Source organism: Cucurbita maxima, unplaced genomic scaffold, assembly GCF_002738345.1.
Source record: "Cucurbita maxima cultivar Rimu unplaced genomic scaffold, Cmax_1.0 Cma_Scf00017, whole genome shotgun sequence".
Taxonomy (NCBI): Eukaryota; Viridiplantae; Streptophyta; class Magnoliopsida; order Cucurbitales; family Cucurbitaceae; genus Cucurbita; species Cucurbita maxima.
Window position 1 is genome coordinate 1,517,435 of NW_019272033.1, and position 15,561 is coordinate 1,532,995.

A 15,561-nucleotide genomic window follows, 5' to 3' on the forward strand; every position below is an offset into this window, starting at 1 on the left:
TTCCCGCTTTTGATTTTTGTTGAATTATTTATTCTCTAACAATTGAGTTAAAATAAAACTTTTTTTTAATGTAATTTTTGAAATTGGGTTTATATGAAAATAAAAACATTTAAAAATAAAATAAATTGATATTTTATGTATTAAAATTTTATTTTTAATTAAAAATAAAAATGCGAAGCAAAGTCGTGAATTCAATGTTTTAATAAAAGTCAGTTATATGGAAAAGATTTACAACTTTAAGTTTGATTGTTTTTATTTTTAAATGTTTCAATCTGATCTAACTCATTAAGCCCCGGTGAACGGCGGCCGTAACTATAACGGTCCTAAGGTAGCGAAATTCCTTGTCGGGTAAGTTCCGACCCGCACGAAAGGCGTAACGATCTGGGCACTGTCTCGGAGAGAGGCTCGGTGAAATAGACATGTCTGTGAAGATGCGGACTACCTGCACCTGGACAGAAAGACCCTATGAAGCTTCACTGTTCCCTGGGATTGGCTTTGGGCCTTTCCTGCGCAGCTTAGGTGGAGGGCGAAGAAGGCCCCCTTCCGGGGGGGCCCGAGCCATCAGTGAGATACCACTCTGGAAGAGCTAGAATTCTAACCTTGTGTCAGGACCTACGGGCCAAGGGACAGTCTATCTTTCATTTCATCGAACTTGTCCTCGTCATTGCTATTATCTCATGCACATGAATAACACACATTGTTTCGGGCTCAACCAAAAGAAACGTTGTCCGCAACTTTGATAAAAACACGTTTGGGGTCGCCACTTGACAAATTTAGTCGAACTCAATCGACACAAAAATGCATTTGTTTTAAAAAAAATACGTAGAATTAAATTTGTTCATCTAAAAAACTCATGAATTTATAGACACTAAGCTTATGATCACTATGAATATAGCTCAATGATAATTGATATATACTTTGCGTTAGTTCTTACCGGTTATTAGAGATGACTATTTTACCTATAGGGACCTGTTTCGAACGGGGAGGAGATTCCCCATTCAAATAGAGAATAGGGAGGGAGTGGAGAATATTTTTTCCTTATTAGATAAATGAGATTGAAGACGGAATTATATTCCTTATTTTCATCTCCACCTCACCTCACATAATATAAATATATTTTTCAACACATTAAAAGACGAGAACTTATAGAATTTGTACGTTTAGTTTATTATTTCAAACATCATTAAATGATATACAGTTATACACATATATTAAGATTAAAATACAAAATTAGTTTATAAATAAATAGATGTAAAACTATTTTATAATATTAAAATTTAAATTTGAAAAAATTACGTTATTTTTATTTATGAAATATTTGGGAAGTTTTATGTTTTTTTTTTTATTATATTACTCTGATTTTTCTACCTGTAGAAAAATGAGAGAGATATTGCCACGTGGATGGAAGTCTTAATGCAGTTTAATGCTAATTAAAAAAAGGAAATAAAAATTAGGAAGACGACATGACAATATAAATGGTGGTGGAGACCGGCGCCATTTCTGGGACTTCGTGCCGCCACTTTCTTCCAGAGAAGAAACCAAGTGGAACTGCGTGGACGTCGTACGACCACCCAGTCGACGGCCACGATCCATTCTCAAAGTGCCAATCCATCTCCACGGTCTCTTCAAAATCCCACCGTCGGTTCCAAAGCGCGGGAAAAAGACCCATAGCCTCTGTGCATCACTGTAAACTAACGGTCACGTACATATCTCTCATTGGAGGTCGATCCGTAAGAAGCCGATAAGGTTACTTTCTTCTCAAAGTAGCTCTGTGTTTTTCTTTCTAGGGTTTCAGGTCTTCTTTCATGGCGCCGAGGAAGCGAAGCAAGAATCAAGAAGACAAGCCGGCGGCGGCGGCGGAGGAGAAGCCGGCCCCGGTGTCGTCGATGGTGACTCGGAGATCGCCCCGGCTGGCGGTGAACTCCATGGCTGATTTGGTGGTGGAAGAGGCTGTGACGGAGTTGCCGAAGAGTAAGAAGGTGAAACGTGCTCCGAAGGAGAATGGGAAGGCGAAGGAGGTTGGAAATGAGGGGGAGGAAATTGATGCTGCTTCGAAGAAACTAAGCAAGGATGCGAAGAACAGAACGGTTGTGATTGAATTTTGGTGAGTTTTTTTTCTTTTTGATTTGATTTGTTGCTCGGAGATCGGTGAGGAACTGAAATTAGGTTAGTTAATTTGAAGATGAAGCGTCGAGGGTTTTGAAATGCTTGATTTATTGATTGCTTTCTGGTTCCATTTTTATCCAAATTCTTAGTTCCATTGGTGAGCTTTTAGGTTAGATTTTCTTCCCTTGAAATGCGGATTTACATTTTTAGGGTTTCGTAGAATGAGGGTTTTGACTTTCATCGCATTATTCTGGTGTTGGTCTACCGCCTGCGCCTCCCATGGCTTCTTCTGCTTCCTTCCTCTACCACTGTTACGTGCGGTGTTTGTCTTATGGCACTTTTCCTTGTTTTGTTGTAGCAAACAGTGCCAATCGTTCAAGAAAAGGGCCATCCAGGTGCAAAGTGGTCTAGAGAATGGTGTTTCTGGAATTACTGTGCTGCTCAATCCTAATAAGGTAACCTTTTGACCAGTTCAACTCTTACATGTTGTTCTTAACAAAAAAAAAAATAATAATAATAAATAAAAAAATAAAAATAAAAAAGGAAGATAATTTGTCTTATTTCTATGCCTGAATATAATCCTTGTATTATTTTTTGCTGAATATAAATGTATTTCTTGACATTGTTATCCTTTTGTTTTCACTGCCTTCCGCTGATTCACGCGTAATTTATCGATAGTTTTTTGTGTCATGAGCAATGGAGGAATTAGAATTCTCTTTGGAAATCAAGGAGTATCTTTTGTTTTGTTGGTTTAGGGTGACGTCAAAGCTAATCTCTATATTACATGGTTAGATTGACGGTATCGAGTATGTGAACAAAAGTAAAAAATACTTAGGAAGCATGAGTTCTGCTATTTGATAATTTTAAAATAAAATCATGAGAGCTTATGCTCAAGGTGGACAATATCCTATCATGGTAGAGTTATGATGAAGTGTTTATTGTCCCTTACCAGTGGTATGAGAGTCATGCCTCTGACTTTGATGTGTTGGTATACCTCAATGACATAGTCATGGTGATCCTCGGTTGAGCTAATCAAAATAGTGAGTGTGCTTTAGTGAAGAGGATGACTATTTGAAGGGAGGCTTGGTCATCCATTGTTCGAGGGGTGCATTGTTGGGAATGCAACCGAAGTTCTAATTCTCCTTTAATATGAAGTCTTTTGAATGATTCAAAAAAACAAAATCATGAGGGCTTATGTCTATGATTTAGGATATTAGAATCCTATGGTTTCAACTATCCGTCTGTATCAACTCGATTGACTCCTAACCGATATAATATATTACTGAGATTCTTGTGCAGAAAACTGTAAAGTCGATAGTGAATATGTTTTGTTCAGTGAAATTGTTGTTTTTCCTCCTCATTTTGTTGTTTATTTTTTAATATGCAGCCAAGAAAGGGTTGCTTTGAAATTCGGAGTGATGATGGCGAGAAGTTTATCAGTCTTCTGGTAATTACTACCTTTAACTTCAATTATAGAAAATTTTCATTTCCAGTTAATTTGACATTTGCTGAATATTCAAGCTCAACGGTTTAGAATCTAATTGCTGATAGGCGAAAATGTCCTTACTCTTTGGTTAAATTGAAAGAAAAAGTGATATGGAATCAACCTAAGGGAAAGTTTTGGAACGGATTACCTTGATGATAAAGATCAAGAGTAAAGGAAACTCGTAATTCGATTCACTTTACAAGAGGTTTGGTCAATACCAAGAGAAAGTTTTGGAACAGATTATCTTGATGATCAAGATCAAGAGTAAAAAAACTCGTTTTTAAATTTGTGATTAGAATCACTCTACAAAGGGTTTGATCAATACCAGTTGAATGACTCTAGCATGCAAGTTCTAAATAGAATAATTTGCAAAGTAAAAGCTTACCTCTCAACAAAGCTAAAATAGAAACTCTATTCTTTTCAATTCCAAAATGTGTTTAAAACTTGCATACTAGAGTCATTCAAGTGATATTGATCAAACCTTTTATGGAGTGATTCGAATCGCGAGTTTAGAAAAAAGTTTTCTTTACTCTTGATCTTGGTCGTCAAGGTAATCCGTTCCAAAACTTTTCCTTAGGTTGATTCCACACCATTTTGTATCAGAGCTTCCCTTGGGTTGATTTCTTATCATTTGGTATTAAAGCTTTCCCTTGAGTTGATTCCTTATCATTTTGTATTTTACATATGTTATTTCTCGGTGAAATATTGATATTGTTTGCTAATAAAAAAACGATCTATACTTGCTCGATTAAACAATTTTCAGAATTTTGTTTGATATTAGATATATATTTTAGTAATATTATCTTCAAACTTTATTAATTTATTTTTTTTAGTGTAATAAAGTGGGAGGATGAATATTTGAACCTCCAACCTCGGAGGAGATGGTAGATGACTTTTAACGGCTCATATTGGCCTGAATTTTGAACTCTTGATCTTTACCATACCATTTTCACAAATGGATGGATATGTGGACGTATAAGGGATTCCTCGACCTTTCGACATCTTTAGATTATGCGTTTGCAATCGGTCAAGCCATCCAATTTTGCCTACTTATTCTGACAAGTCCTCGTTTCAATTATACACTTAGATGATCTAAAGCTGTTCGATAACATCATCCATTTCATTTATAGGATATGAAACGACCATTTACTCGTATGAAGGAGCTGAACATGGAGGAAGTGATTTCAGATATCATTGAGAAGATAAAAGGATGATGAAGAAAGCCTTTGATGAAAAATTGTCTTTTAGGATGCCATGGTTTTTTGTGGTGGTTTGGAAGCTAATCAACCAGAGTAGCTTTGATGGTGGAAACTTAGCTTATGCTCATTGCCAATGCCAATGTTGTTGCCTCCTCGCTTGGCATAACTGCAATGGTAAAACCATCAGGTTTGAACAAACAGGGTGGATTATTTTTGGTTTAAGAATCATTTGTCTTTGAAGAAGGTTGTCCTTTGGATTGGTAGTGGAAACCTACTCTTACACCAAGAGAGTGGCTCCATTGCATCCTTAAGTTACACTTATTTCTGTGTCAATCAGCAGTATGATTTTTCTTTGGAACAAGAGAAAACTAGGAGAGAGATTCCTCCAAGATAGCTGTGACTGTGACATAGCTGTGACAGTCCAGTCCACTGCTAATGGATATTCTCTTTTTCGAGATTTTCCTAGGGCATTCTCACTGGAACTCGTTCCTCTTTCCAATTGATGTGGGATCTCACAATCCACTTCCCTTCGGGGCTTAGTGTCCTTGTTGGCACATCGCTCGATGTCCACCTCCCTTTGGGGCTCATAGTTCTCTTGTTAGCCGATGTTTGGCTCTAAAACCAGTTGTAACAGTTAAAGCCTACCGCTAGCAGATATTGTCTTTTTGGGGTTTTCCCTTTTGACCTCTCTCTCAAAGTTTTAGAACACATTTGTTAGGGAGAGGTTTTCATACCTTTATATAGAGTACTTCGTTCCCCTCTCCAATCAATGTGGGATTTCACAATTCACTTTCCTTCGAGGCCTAATGTCTTTGCTGTCCCTCATTCATCTCTCAAACTGATGTAGGATCTTACCCTATCTATATCCTTAACTTAAAGAAGGGATAGAATGTATAGAAATTTGTCTTTGAAAAAGTTAATTTTGCCAAAGCACCGACAAGAGGCGGTTGTGTCGCCGGCTATGTGGCGTGGAAATATACCATTCCCAACCTGTTCTCTAGGTCAAGATAGCATCTTTCTTGTGTTTTCACCTGTTGAATCTCCTCCTAGTCTAAAGGAGGTGACGGGATGTTAGATTGTTTGGTTCAACGATTAGGGCTGTAGGTTTGTTGGTATCGATGGCATGTAGCTCCAACATTTTGACCCACCACACCTCTTATCCAATCGACCCCAATCACAATGACCTGTAGTGATTTGATATGAATCACCCATCCCAAGCCTCCCACCCCTGTCCCTTCATCCTCGAGCCAAGAATCATCCACATTTAGTTCCTAAAATCCCTCGAGTGGTGGCACCCAACAAGTGTGGGCATAGTCGATGGGTGTTGATGTTATGTCTTCACTTATACTTGACCGATTCAATCTATGGATTCATATACTTGTGTTCTAAAACCTAGTGAATCGATCTATGAACTCCCCATTGCCCTTGTTATAAAGAATACCATAGACGATGCCAAGTTGGAACTAAAAATAACTCCAATTTGGATCAACAACCATCCCCTTGGCAACACTATCTCCAAACATTAACCAAGAAGCCTTATTGGTCATTTAAACTTTTATTGCCAAAATATTACATAAAAATAGCCCCTCTTTGATCAATACGACCAAAATAATATTTAAACATTTAATAAAATAACCAAAATATTTTTTAGAAATGAAATTTAATAATAATCTCAAAACTTATTTCAATCTATTTTTTTAAAATACAAATTTAACAATAAACCCAAAACTTGTTTCAAAATCGATTAAAATTACCACTAAAAATGATATTTTAACCCCAAAAAAAACTTTAATTTTATTCTGTTTTTTATTCTGAGAATCTGTTTTTTAAACTAAAAATTTTACTAAAAATGGAGAGGATTTACAATCATCCACCTCCAAAGAAGCAATGCCTTTGAATTATTCAAATATTAGTAATTACAATAAAATAATAATAATAATAATTTATTTTTGTTGCTATAAATTCCACCCTCCATTCCTTCATTCCTCAACAGAGGAAAGAAGGCGAAAGAGAGGCTTAAAAATAAGGATGATGAACAATAAGCAGAAGGCCCCTTCTTCTATCCTCTCTTTCGCCTTCTTTCCTCTGTTCTTCCTCCTCTGCTTCCCCTCCTCTGTTTCCGCCTTCAACATCACCAAGCTTCTCAATCAATTCCCTGAATTCGGGGCTTTCAACGATTATCTCACCAAAACACACCTCTTCGAACAAATCAACACCCGCAATACCATCACCATCCTCGCCCTCGACAATTCCACTGTCTCCGCCATTGCCAAAAACTCCCTCGACACCGTCAAGGAGATTCTCGGTGCTCACATTATCCTTGATTACTACGACCCTGCAAAGCTCCGGAAGCTCCCCGTCGGCAAACCCACTGAAATCACTTCCATGTTTCAATCCACTGGCGACGCCGTCAAGCAACAAGGCTTCTTGAAAATCGTGCATAATAAAAGAGGTGAAATCGAATTTGGATCTGCCGCTAAAGGCGCTCCGTTCAGCGCTATGCTTGTGAAATCGGTTGCTTCTCGGCCTTATGATATCTCTGTTCTGCAAGTTAGTGCTCCGATTGTGATTCCTGGTATTGGTGTTTATAATCTGCCGCCTCCTGCGCCGGAGACTCTGTTTGTTGCGCCGGTTGAAGCTCCCAGTCCGTCGCCGGCGGATGATGACGTTGACGATGCCGATTCTCCTTCGCCGTCGTCCAAGGCTCTGGCTGAATCACCGAGGAGTTCTCCAAAATCCGCTGAGGTTGCGGATGATGCAGATGCACCTGGACCGGCTGACTCCGACGCTGATGGTTCGGCGGCTTCGCGTGGGCGTGTGGCCGGCGGCGGAGTTGTGCTGGCGGGGTTGGTGGCTCTTTGCTTGGCTTGGTGACTCTTTCCAATGGGTTATATGTTTTTTATGTGAATTATTTTGTGTAACAAATGGTTGAGGGTATGAAAAAATAAAGAGAAAAATATATGTGAGAGGGAAGCAGTGAGGATTTATATTAATAATATTACGTTATAATATTGAAATTTGAATTTTTAGATTTAGAAACGGTTAACATAATTAGTAATTACGTAGCACGAATCATAATATTTTTAGATTTAGAAACGGTTAACATAATTATGTAATTATGTTGCACGAATCAGAATTAGAATGGGAGCGGAATTAGGATGTTGAAATAGGATGAAAGGAAAACTTTTACTTAATGGGCTAAAGTGGACAGTGTGTTGTATGATAGTGTTGGGCTCTCAAGGGGGTGGATTGTGAGATGGGACAGTGTGTCGTATGACAGTGTTGGGCTCTCAAGGGGGTGGATTGTGAGATGGGACAGTGTGTCGTATGACAGTGTTGGGCTCTCAAGGGGGTGGATTGTGAGATCGGACAGTGTGTCGTATTACAGTGTTGGGCTCTCAAGGGGGTGGATTATGAGATCTCATCGGTCTTCCATGTTTGGCCAACAAATGGTATCAGTGTTAGACATGGGCACGTTAAACTCTCAAAAGGGTGGATTATGAGGTTACTAGCGGTGCTCAGGTGCTTGGGCTATTACAAATGGTATCATAAGGATAGATTATAAGATCTCATAAAATCCGAAAATCCCACATTAGTTGAAAGGTCTGAAAAGGCGGACCCAAGTAACCATTTTAAAAACTTTTGTGACCATTCATACCTCGGCCCACAAACTATTGAATGGGCTACGATAAAATTCCAATAGAGATCAATGAGGGCTACTCACTCCTAACTAAGCACACCCACAAAATAATCATCCTAAGAAATTAAAATAGTAATGGTTCCAATGACTCGCAACCCGAACAACTCAATTAACCCAACACAATTTATACGATTTGGATTGAATTCAATCAATCGAATATATTCGATACAATTTGAAGAATTCTCAATTTATTGATATAATTTTAAAATTTGAATGGTAAATGTTAATTCAAGCTTTAAAAATAAATAAATAAATATTAACATTTTATTATTATTATATATTTTGTAAATAAATGACTAAAATAATTTGAATGGTTAAATATTATTTTGATTGAAAAAAAAAAATTACAGATCTATTTTAAGATTTTCACAAATTTACATTATCCATTTTAATATGGATAATATAGAGGAAGTTGTTGCAAATGTATATAAAAAAAATTAACAAATTAAATTTAAATTTAAAAAAACTTATAAACCAATTCAACCTATAAAATTTTTATTTATTTAATCAAGTTAATCTAATTATTCAGTTTAAATATATAAATTTGAATAGATAAATATAAAAATTTGCATCATCACTTACTCTGATAAGTAAGTACATTAAAGAATCTATTATAATTTAAAATTTTATTTAATGAATGAATATGTATGGTTTTGCTACTATAAGATATAATACTTTATTATATAAGAAAAGTAAGATATTAAATCGCATATTTGAGGAATAACTTGCTCAAGGTTGCTTAATTAATGGTATTAAGTTATGGAAATGGCGAACATATCCCTAATTTCATGTATTTAAATTAATTAATCTTTTTACCAAAAAAAACGAATCAATAAACCTCCACTTCCCTTTTAAAGATTATTTTTAATATAATAAATAGTTTATGAATTTAATTATATAATTATCATTCATCCTCATAAAATATTTAGAGATGTCCGTTGAGAAGCATTACCCATCCCGTCTTTCTAAAATTTTCTATTTTTTTTTGTGAGAATTTGTAGAAATAGGATTTTATAAACGTCGTGTTTGTCTCCTGCAATAATCTTAATTGAGATTTATCGAGTACACGAAATTTTTTTAGATATGATACGAATTATAGATATTGTTCACTCGTAACAGATGGAGGAGGATTTATCAAATATGTTCTAATCTAACGACACGTTATTGGGTTAAACGACGTAAAGTTTCTCATTTCTTAGCTGATCTTTAAAATAAAAACGAAGCTGATACATTTCAAAGCCGATTAAATGAAGAATTCCAAACTTTTATTTATATTGAAATAAGATCGGTAGAAAAATGATTATAAACTTATCTTATTCAATAATTTTTTATGTTTAACGCTATGAATTATATCACGACTTTACTTAAATAAAACACGATTGTTCTATCGGTTGTACAACCGTGTTTTTTAAATTCTTGAAAAATTATTAATTATATTATTTCATATTTTTAATCTTATCATGTTATAAAAAATTAGAAGGAATTTATAAATTATTCGTCCAATGCAATTAGTTCAATTTAATATATTCAATTCATTTGAAAAAATTAAGGATTTATCATCATCATTTCTTTTCTTTAACCTTAAAATTTCAGAAAGTAACTCATAAGATTCCATTCTATGTTAGCACTGGATGACTTAAAAAACATGCTAGCTCCTTTTGAAAACATAATAGTTCCTCGTAATATAACTCGAGAAAAGGGAAGAAAATTATTCGTGTATTCCAACACGTGTCTAGATTAATTCATAAACATGCTAGCATGTTTTTTTTTCATCGAGAGAGCTGACAATCTCCCGCCAAGGTTTTGTTGACAAACCTCCCCATGATTACGAGATCTCACATCGAACGGAGAAAGGAACGAGTGCCAACAAAGACATTGGGTTCTAAAGAGGAGTGGACTGTGAGATCCCATACGGTTGAAGAGAGGAACCAAACATTCTTAATAAGAGTCTAAAAACCTCTCCAAAAAAGAAAGGTCAAAAGAGAAAGTCAAACAAAACAATATCTGCTGTTACAGTGACATCATTTCCTCTTCTCCACCCTACCAAATGTTGTAACCTCTCTTGCCCACATGTTTCAACGCAATTGACATCTACAATACTATAACGAGATATCTGCAAAGTCTAATGTTCGTTCGTTCCAACCACTAACTTGTTTGTTAAATTAGAACGAATGTGCACAATTGTTATTCTTGTGACAAGTGGTAGAATCTTTACAGACTTTTAAAAATTTAAAATAACTATATATATTATTATCGTAAGAAAAGATTTAAAACGTTATCAAATATAATAATACACAGTTAAGCTCATCGCTATCCGACGTATCCCGAACGATAAGTATTAAGAAATAAAGGAACGGGCCTAAAGGGAATTTGCTTCATTTTTGTGAAGCTTTCTTTACAATATCATCACTGCATACGCACGTGAGACTGCGACACTTTCCAGTAGTGGAGGGGAGGCTACAAATTAATTAACCTTCTTTTGATTTTATCCTTAAAAATGGCGATTCTTCTCTCAATATAAAACAAACTTTCGTTAATTTTTATTTATTTATTTATTATTTATTATTTTTTTTGTGAGGACAGTTAAAATTTGTTTGAAACTATTCTTAAAACTCTCAACATAGTTTAAAATTTTAAAAATATAAAAATACCTTTAAAATTTTGAAAGAATTTAAAAAAATATCTTATTAAATGAACCTTTAAACTTTTAAAATAATTCTAAAAATAAACTTTCAAATGGTTTGAAAAATTCTTTTAACTTTTTTTTTTTAAATAAAATTTTTAAATTTTATTATTAGAACTTTCAAAACTATTTAAAAAATCATTAACCCTTCAAAATTTCTTTAATAATCTTTTTTTTCTTCAAAAACTTCATAAATAGGTTTAATTTTTAAAAAAAAAAATTTAAAAATATTGGGTTTAAATTATAAACTTTTAAAACTAGCAATAATATAGTTGATATACGATCTTTCTATAAAGTATATAAGGTATAGATAACAATAATAATTTTTTTTAAAAAATAAATGTTAAAACTATTTATATTATTTTTAAAAGTTGAATATTTTTTAAATAAAATATTATATGTTTTCATCCAAAAATTAATGGCAAATTTAAGGGTATTTTTTAAACTGAATATACAAATATATATATATATATATTGATTAATTTAACCTTGAAATTTGTATATCATAGGTGCGTGGATCTTACCTCACGGCAGGCATAAAGAGGAACCAGAAGAAACAAAAAGGGTTCTTAGCTTGAAGGTTGGATGGTTAAAGGCATGCATACAATGCTCTTTTTTCTGGACTATAGCCCTTGTAGGGGACACCCTTTTGAGCCTATCCGACCATATGAGGACCACCATAGCATCTTTTCTTACTTTCCTCAAAAGAAATAGCTCATTTAGACGCCGTTCTTAGCGGTTAATGTAACGCTCTATGTTCAAGATTCAGATCAGGGTTTAAAATTCGAATTTGATATATGGGTATTCTTCTACGACATGATCACGTTATCTATTTGTTCTAAATCGATTCAAAGAGTGAAAACTATCCCTTCATAGCTATACGAGTCATTTCAATATGATTTGTCCATATTCAAACGCTTCTTAGAAAAATTGTTATCCTGTTTAATATCTCTTTTGACTACTCTCCCTCCTTTTGTTGAAAAGGAAAAACTAATGTAGAATATAACGCACTATGCCAAAAATTAAGACTACGGATTCGGCATCTCAATATTCAACTTTACGATTTTAAAACGTGTCTGTTAAGGAGAGATTTCCACACCCTTATAAGTAATGTATCGTTCTCCTTTCCAACCGATGTGAAATTTGCCTCCAACGTCCTCACTTGTACATCATTCGGTGTTTAGCTTTGAAATCATTTATAACAACTCAAACCCACCAATAGTTGATATTATCCATTTTGGCTCGTTTTGTATTATTGTTAGCCTCACGGTTTTAAAGCACGTCTATTAAAGAGAGGTTTCAATGCCCTTATAAGAAAGTGTTGTTCTCCTCTCTAACCGATGTAGGATCTCACATTACCTAGCTGTTTTGAAGTGATTCTAAGAGTGAAAAATGTCCCAAAGACCAAACACGGGCTCTTTCAACATGTTTTTTTTACTTACTCATATGTTTCTTTAAAAATTCTTAAAAGATCACTCAACGAACGATTACTCCAAGCTATAGAGCTACCAAAAAGGAAAGTTCTCCATATTGATACAAGTAGTACCTATCAATTATCGTATACACTTCTTAACCATCATATTTTCAGGACCACTCTTATTAGGATATAATCTCGAACATTCACGTACAACCCTTTTACTCGAGTATCACACTTTACCAATATTCATATCGACAAGAACGAATAAAGTACATAAAAAAATAAAGTCGTCTGAACGCCTTGAGTTAGTTATGTATGGAAATATGATCCAAGCAGATTGAAGGCATGCAAAATGGTAGAATTGACATGCCGGCGCCCGCACACAGAGATGTCGTAGGTAGAGGACCATGTAGCCCACGTGATGGCAGATGGGTGAACGTTTCAGCTCTACCCTCAATATATTGAGTGTAGAGAAGCTGTAAAAGAGAGTATATTCATATGGTTTGCATCCAACGTGGTCCTATTGGATAAAGTAGAAGCTCGAGCTCACTTTTATATCTAAATAATGATTGTTCGGGATGTAAATAACTCTCGTATTGGCTAAGATTAGTAGTATGAGACTTTCGAATGACACTCAAAGTAAAAACATGAAGGTTTGTCGAAAGCGGATAATATCATACCATTGCTGAGCTACATTAGCGTGTCTTCATGACATAGTCCTAGTACTTCGTGATTGAACTCATTGAAGAGACAATGCTCTAGAGCAGAGGAACTGACCACGTTAAAAGTGATACACTCGAGAGTAAAAAACAGATACACACCGCTATTTGAAATGAGGTTTGGTGGTTTTTTGCAAGTAACGACCAAAGTCTCATATTAGCTAAGAAAGAGGAAGATCATAGGTAGCTATGAGAGCTTACGATGGTACATGTCCAAAGAGAATGATTTTATGGTCTACCGTCCGTAACCTATTCACAACCGTTACTTTTTCTTTTTACTTCATTAACACGTGGTTATGTAAATGGAGACTCAAACATTTTATCTTTTACATACATATGTATTCATAGAAATACCATGATAAGGACCAAGACATCAATCATATGATATCAAATTATCACAAGATATTGCAATTCATGCCACATGAAACAAGAATCAGACTTCATTTATTTCTAGATAGTTACAAATTTTGAGTGGATGATAATTTAGAGTTATGATGTTTTATTTACGGTAAGATTACATTTACATAGTGACTAATTACGATACTAAAGTATAAAAAGTGGTAATTATGGTCATAAAATATGAAAGTTACCACTCTTGGAATTCCTCGTAGAAGATTAAAAAAAACATTTATGTTTTTCTTTAGCCAATAACTAAGTTTTTTTACCGTAGTTTAGAATCATTCAAGTTTGACAGGATCGATTTTACTTATGGAGTGATTCAAATATGAAATAAGTATTTTTGCGTTAAGATATTTGATGAACAAGATAATCTGAATCTAACCTTTTTTTGAAGTGATTCCCGAACATATCTCCAAATAAACCGACCCCTTCACGTGGCTAGCTCGTGAATGTAAGTGGGTGCAACTTCTTGACTTTATAAAATGATAATAAAACAAAGAAGCTATACTTCTAAAGTAGTGTAGAGTCTATAGTTTACAAAGAATCTTCACTATATATAGAAAAGTAAAGCATGTAAGAACATGTGGAGATTCTTCCTAGAAACCGAACCAAACCACACGGATGGCTGTTGTACCCTAAAATACCTCCCTCTAGAGAATCCATGTACCCTCATATTTAAACCCATTGGGACCCACAACTCCAATACTATATATATATATATATATATATATATAAACCTTCCACTTCTCCACCAAACATCACAACTAAGCAACAAACATGTCCGGGGTTTGGGTTTTCAAGAACGGTGTAATTCGTTTGATCGAAAACCCTCAAGCAGATTCCAATGGAAGGCTTGGGAACTCGAGACGAAAGGTACTGATATACTTGCCGACGGGTCAGGCCGTGTCGTCCTACTCCTTGCTACAGGAAATCCTCACATCGCTGGGATGGGAGAGGTACTATGGAGGTGATCCAGAGCTGTTTCAGTTTCATAAACGCTCCTCCATTGACCTTATTTCTCTCCCCAAGGATTATGCCAAGTTCAACTCCGTTCACATGTATGACATAGTCATTAAAAACCCTAATCTCTTCCACGTTCGAGATGTGTGAGTCTAAAAGCTTCATGGAGTTTTTCGTTATTTCAAGTATTTTTATCATTTTCTAAGAAATGGGTGCTTTGTATTATCATAATAAGTTCATAGCATTCATGCATTTGTATCATATATATGAATAAAATAACCATATGTTTTTCAACTTCCAAGTGTCGAGAGATGGAATTTTAGTTATCAAGTGTCGAGAGATGGAATTTTAGTAGACCCGACAAACGTGTAATTAATTATCCAACGAAAAAGGAAACCCGAGAGAGAAAAGTGGCAGTATAAATAGAATCATTATTCAATCATGTATAATAGGTCATGCGACCGGAATAATAATGTTGACATATGTGAGGTCCCCAAACACAACGGGTTTTCATGTGACAAGCAAATCCGTTGCTGCCACTTGTCAATATATGATTGGATAACTTTTTTGTTTGCTGCAGCACGTGCATATGACTCCCAACCCACAACAAAAACAAGCTCTGCCTTATTCCACGTAATATATATATATATCTATATATTTTTTTTAATACTTTTATTTAAGTAATTAATGTTCTATTTTAAATTAAATATCTTCTAACTATATTATTATCGTTTACAAATGTTAAATTTAGTTGATATAAAGCTTACTGAAAGCATTTTGATGTACTGCACCAGAGCCATCTTGCTCTTTGGTACTCGTCCTGCATGAAGGAATGGAGCAATGTCGTAGTCGATACTCGTCGTTGTTGTTAGGTTTCAACGACGAGTAAATA

At 34.9% G+C, this 15,561-nt stretch overlaps 3 protein-coding genes across 3 annotated transcripts; all 3 read left to right on the plus strand.

Moving 5' to 3' along the window:
* The first annotated feature begins 1,485 nt into the window (after window positions 1-1,485).
* LOC111492377 (selenoprotein H-like) lies at window positions 1,486-5,056 on the plus strand. The gene is made up of 5 exons (XM_023141702.1): window positions 1,486-1,702; window positions 1,788-2,104; window positions 2,465-2,561; window positions 3,494-3,553; window positions 4,723-5,056. The coding sequence occupies exons 2-5, from the start codon at window positions 1,806-1,808 to the stop codon at window positions 4,804-4,806; spliced, it is 540 nt and encodes a 179-aa protein (XP_022997470.1). The 5' UTR covers window positions 1,486-1,702; window positions 1,788-1,805; the 3' UTR covers window positions 4,807-5,056.
* Window positions 5,057-6,706: 1,650 nt separating this feature from the next.
* On the plus strand, window positions 6,707-7,766 carry LOC111492366 (fasciclin-like arabinogalactan protein 3). Its single transcript, XM_023141687.1, has one exon. It carries the CDS (start codon window positions 6,820-6,822, stop codon window positions 7,663-7,665), a length of 846 nt encoding a protein of 281 aa, XP_022997455.1. The 5' UTR covers window positions 6,707-6,819; the 3' UTR covers window positions 7,666-7,766.
* A 6,720-nt stretch (window positions 7,767-14,486) lies between these two features.
* On the plus strand, window positions 14,487-14,819 carry LOC111492382 (flowering-promoting factor 1-like). The gene has a single exon (XM_023141707.1). It carries the CDS (start codon window positions 14,487-14,489, stop codon window positions 14,817-14,819), a length of 333 nt encoding a protein of 110 aa, XP_022997475.1.
* The last annotated feature ends 742 nt before the right edge of the window (window positions 14,820-15,561 follow it).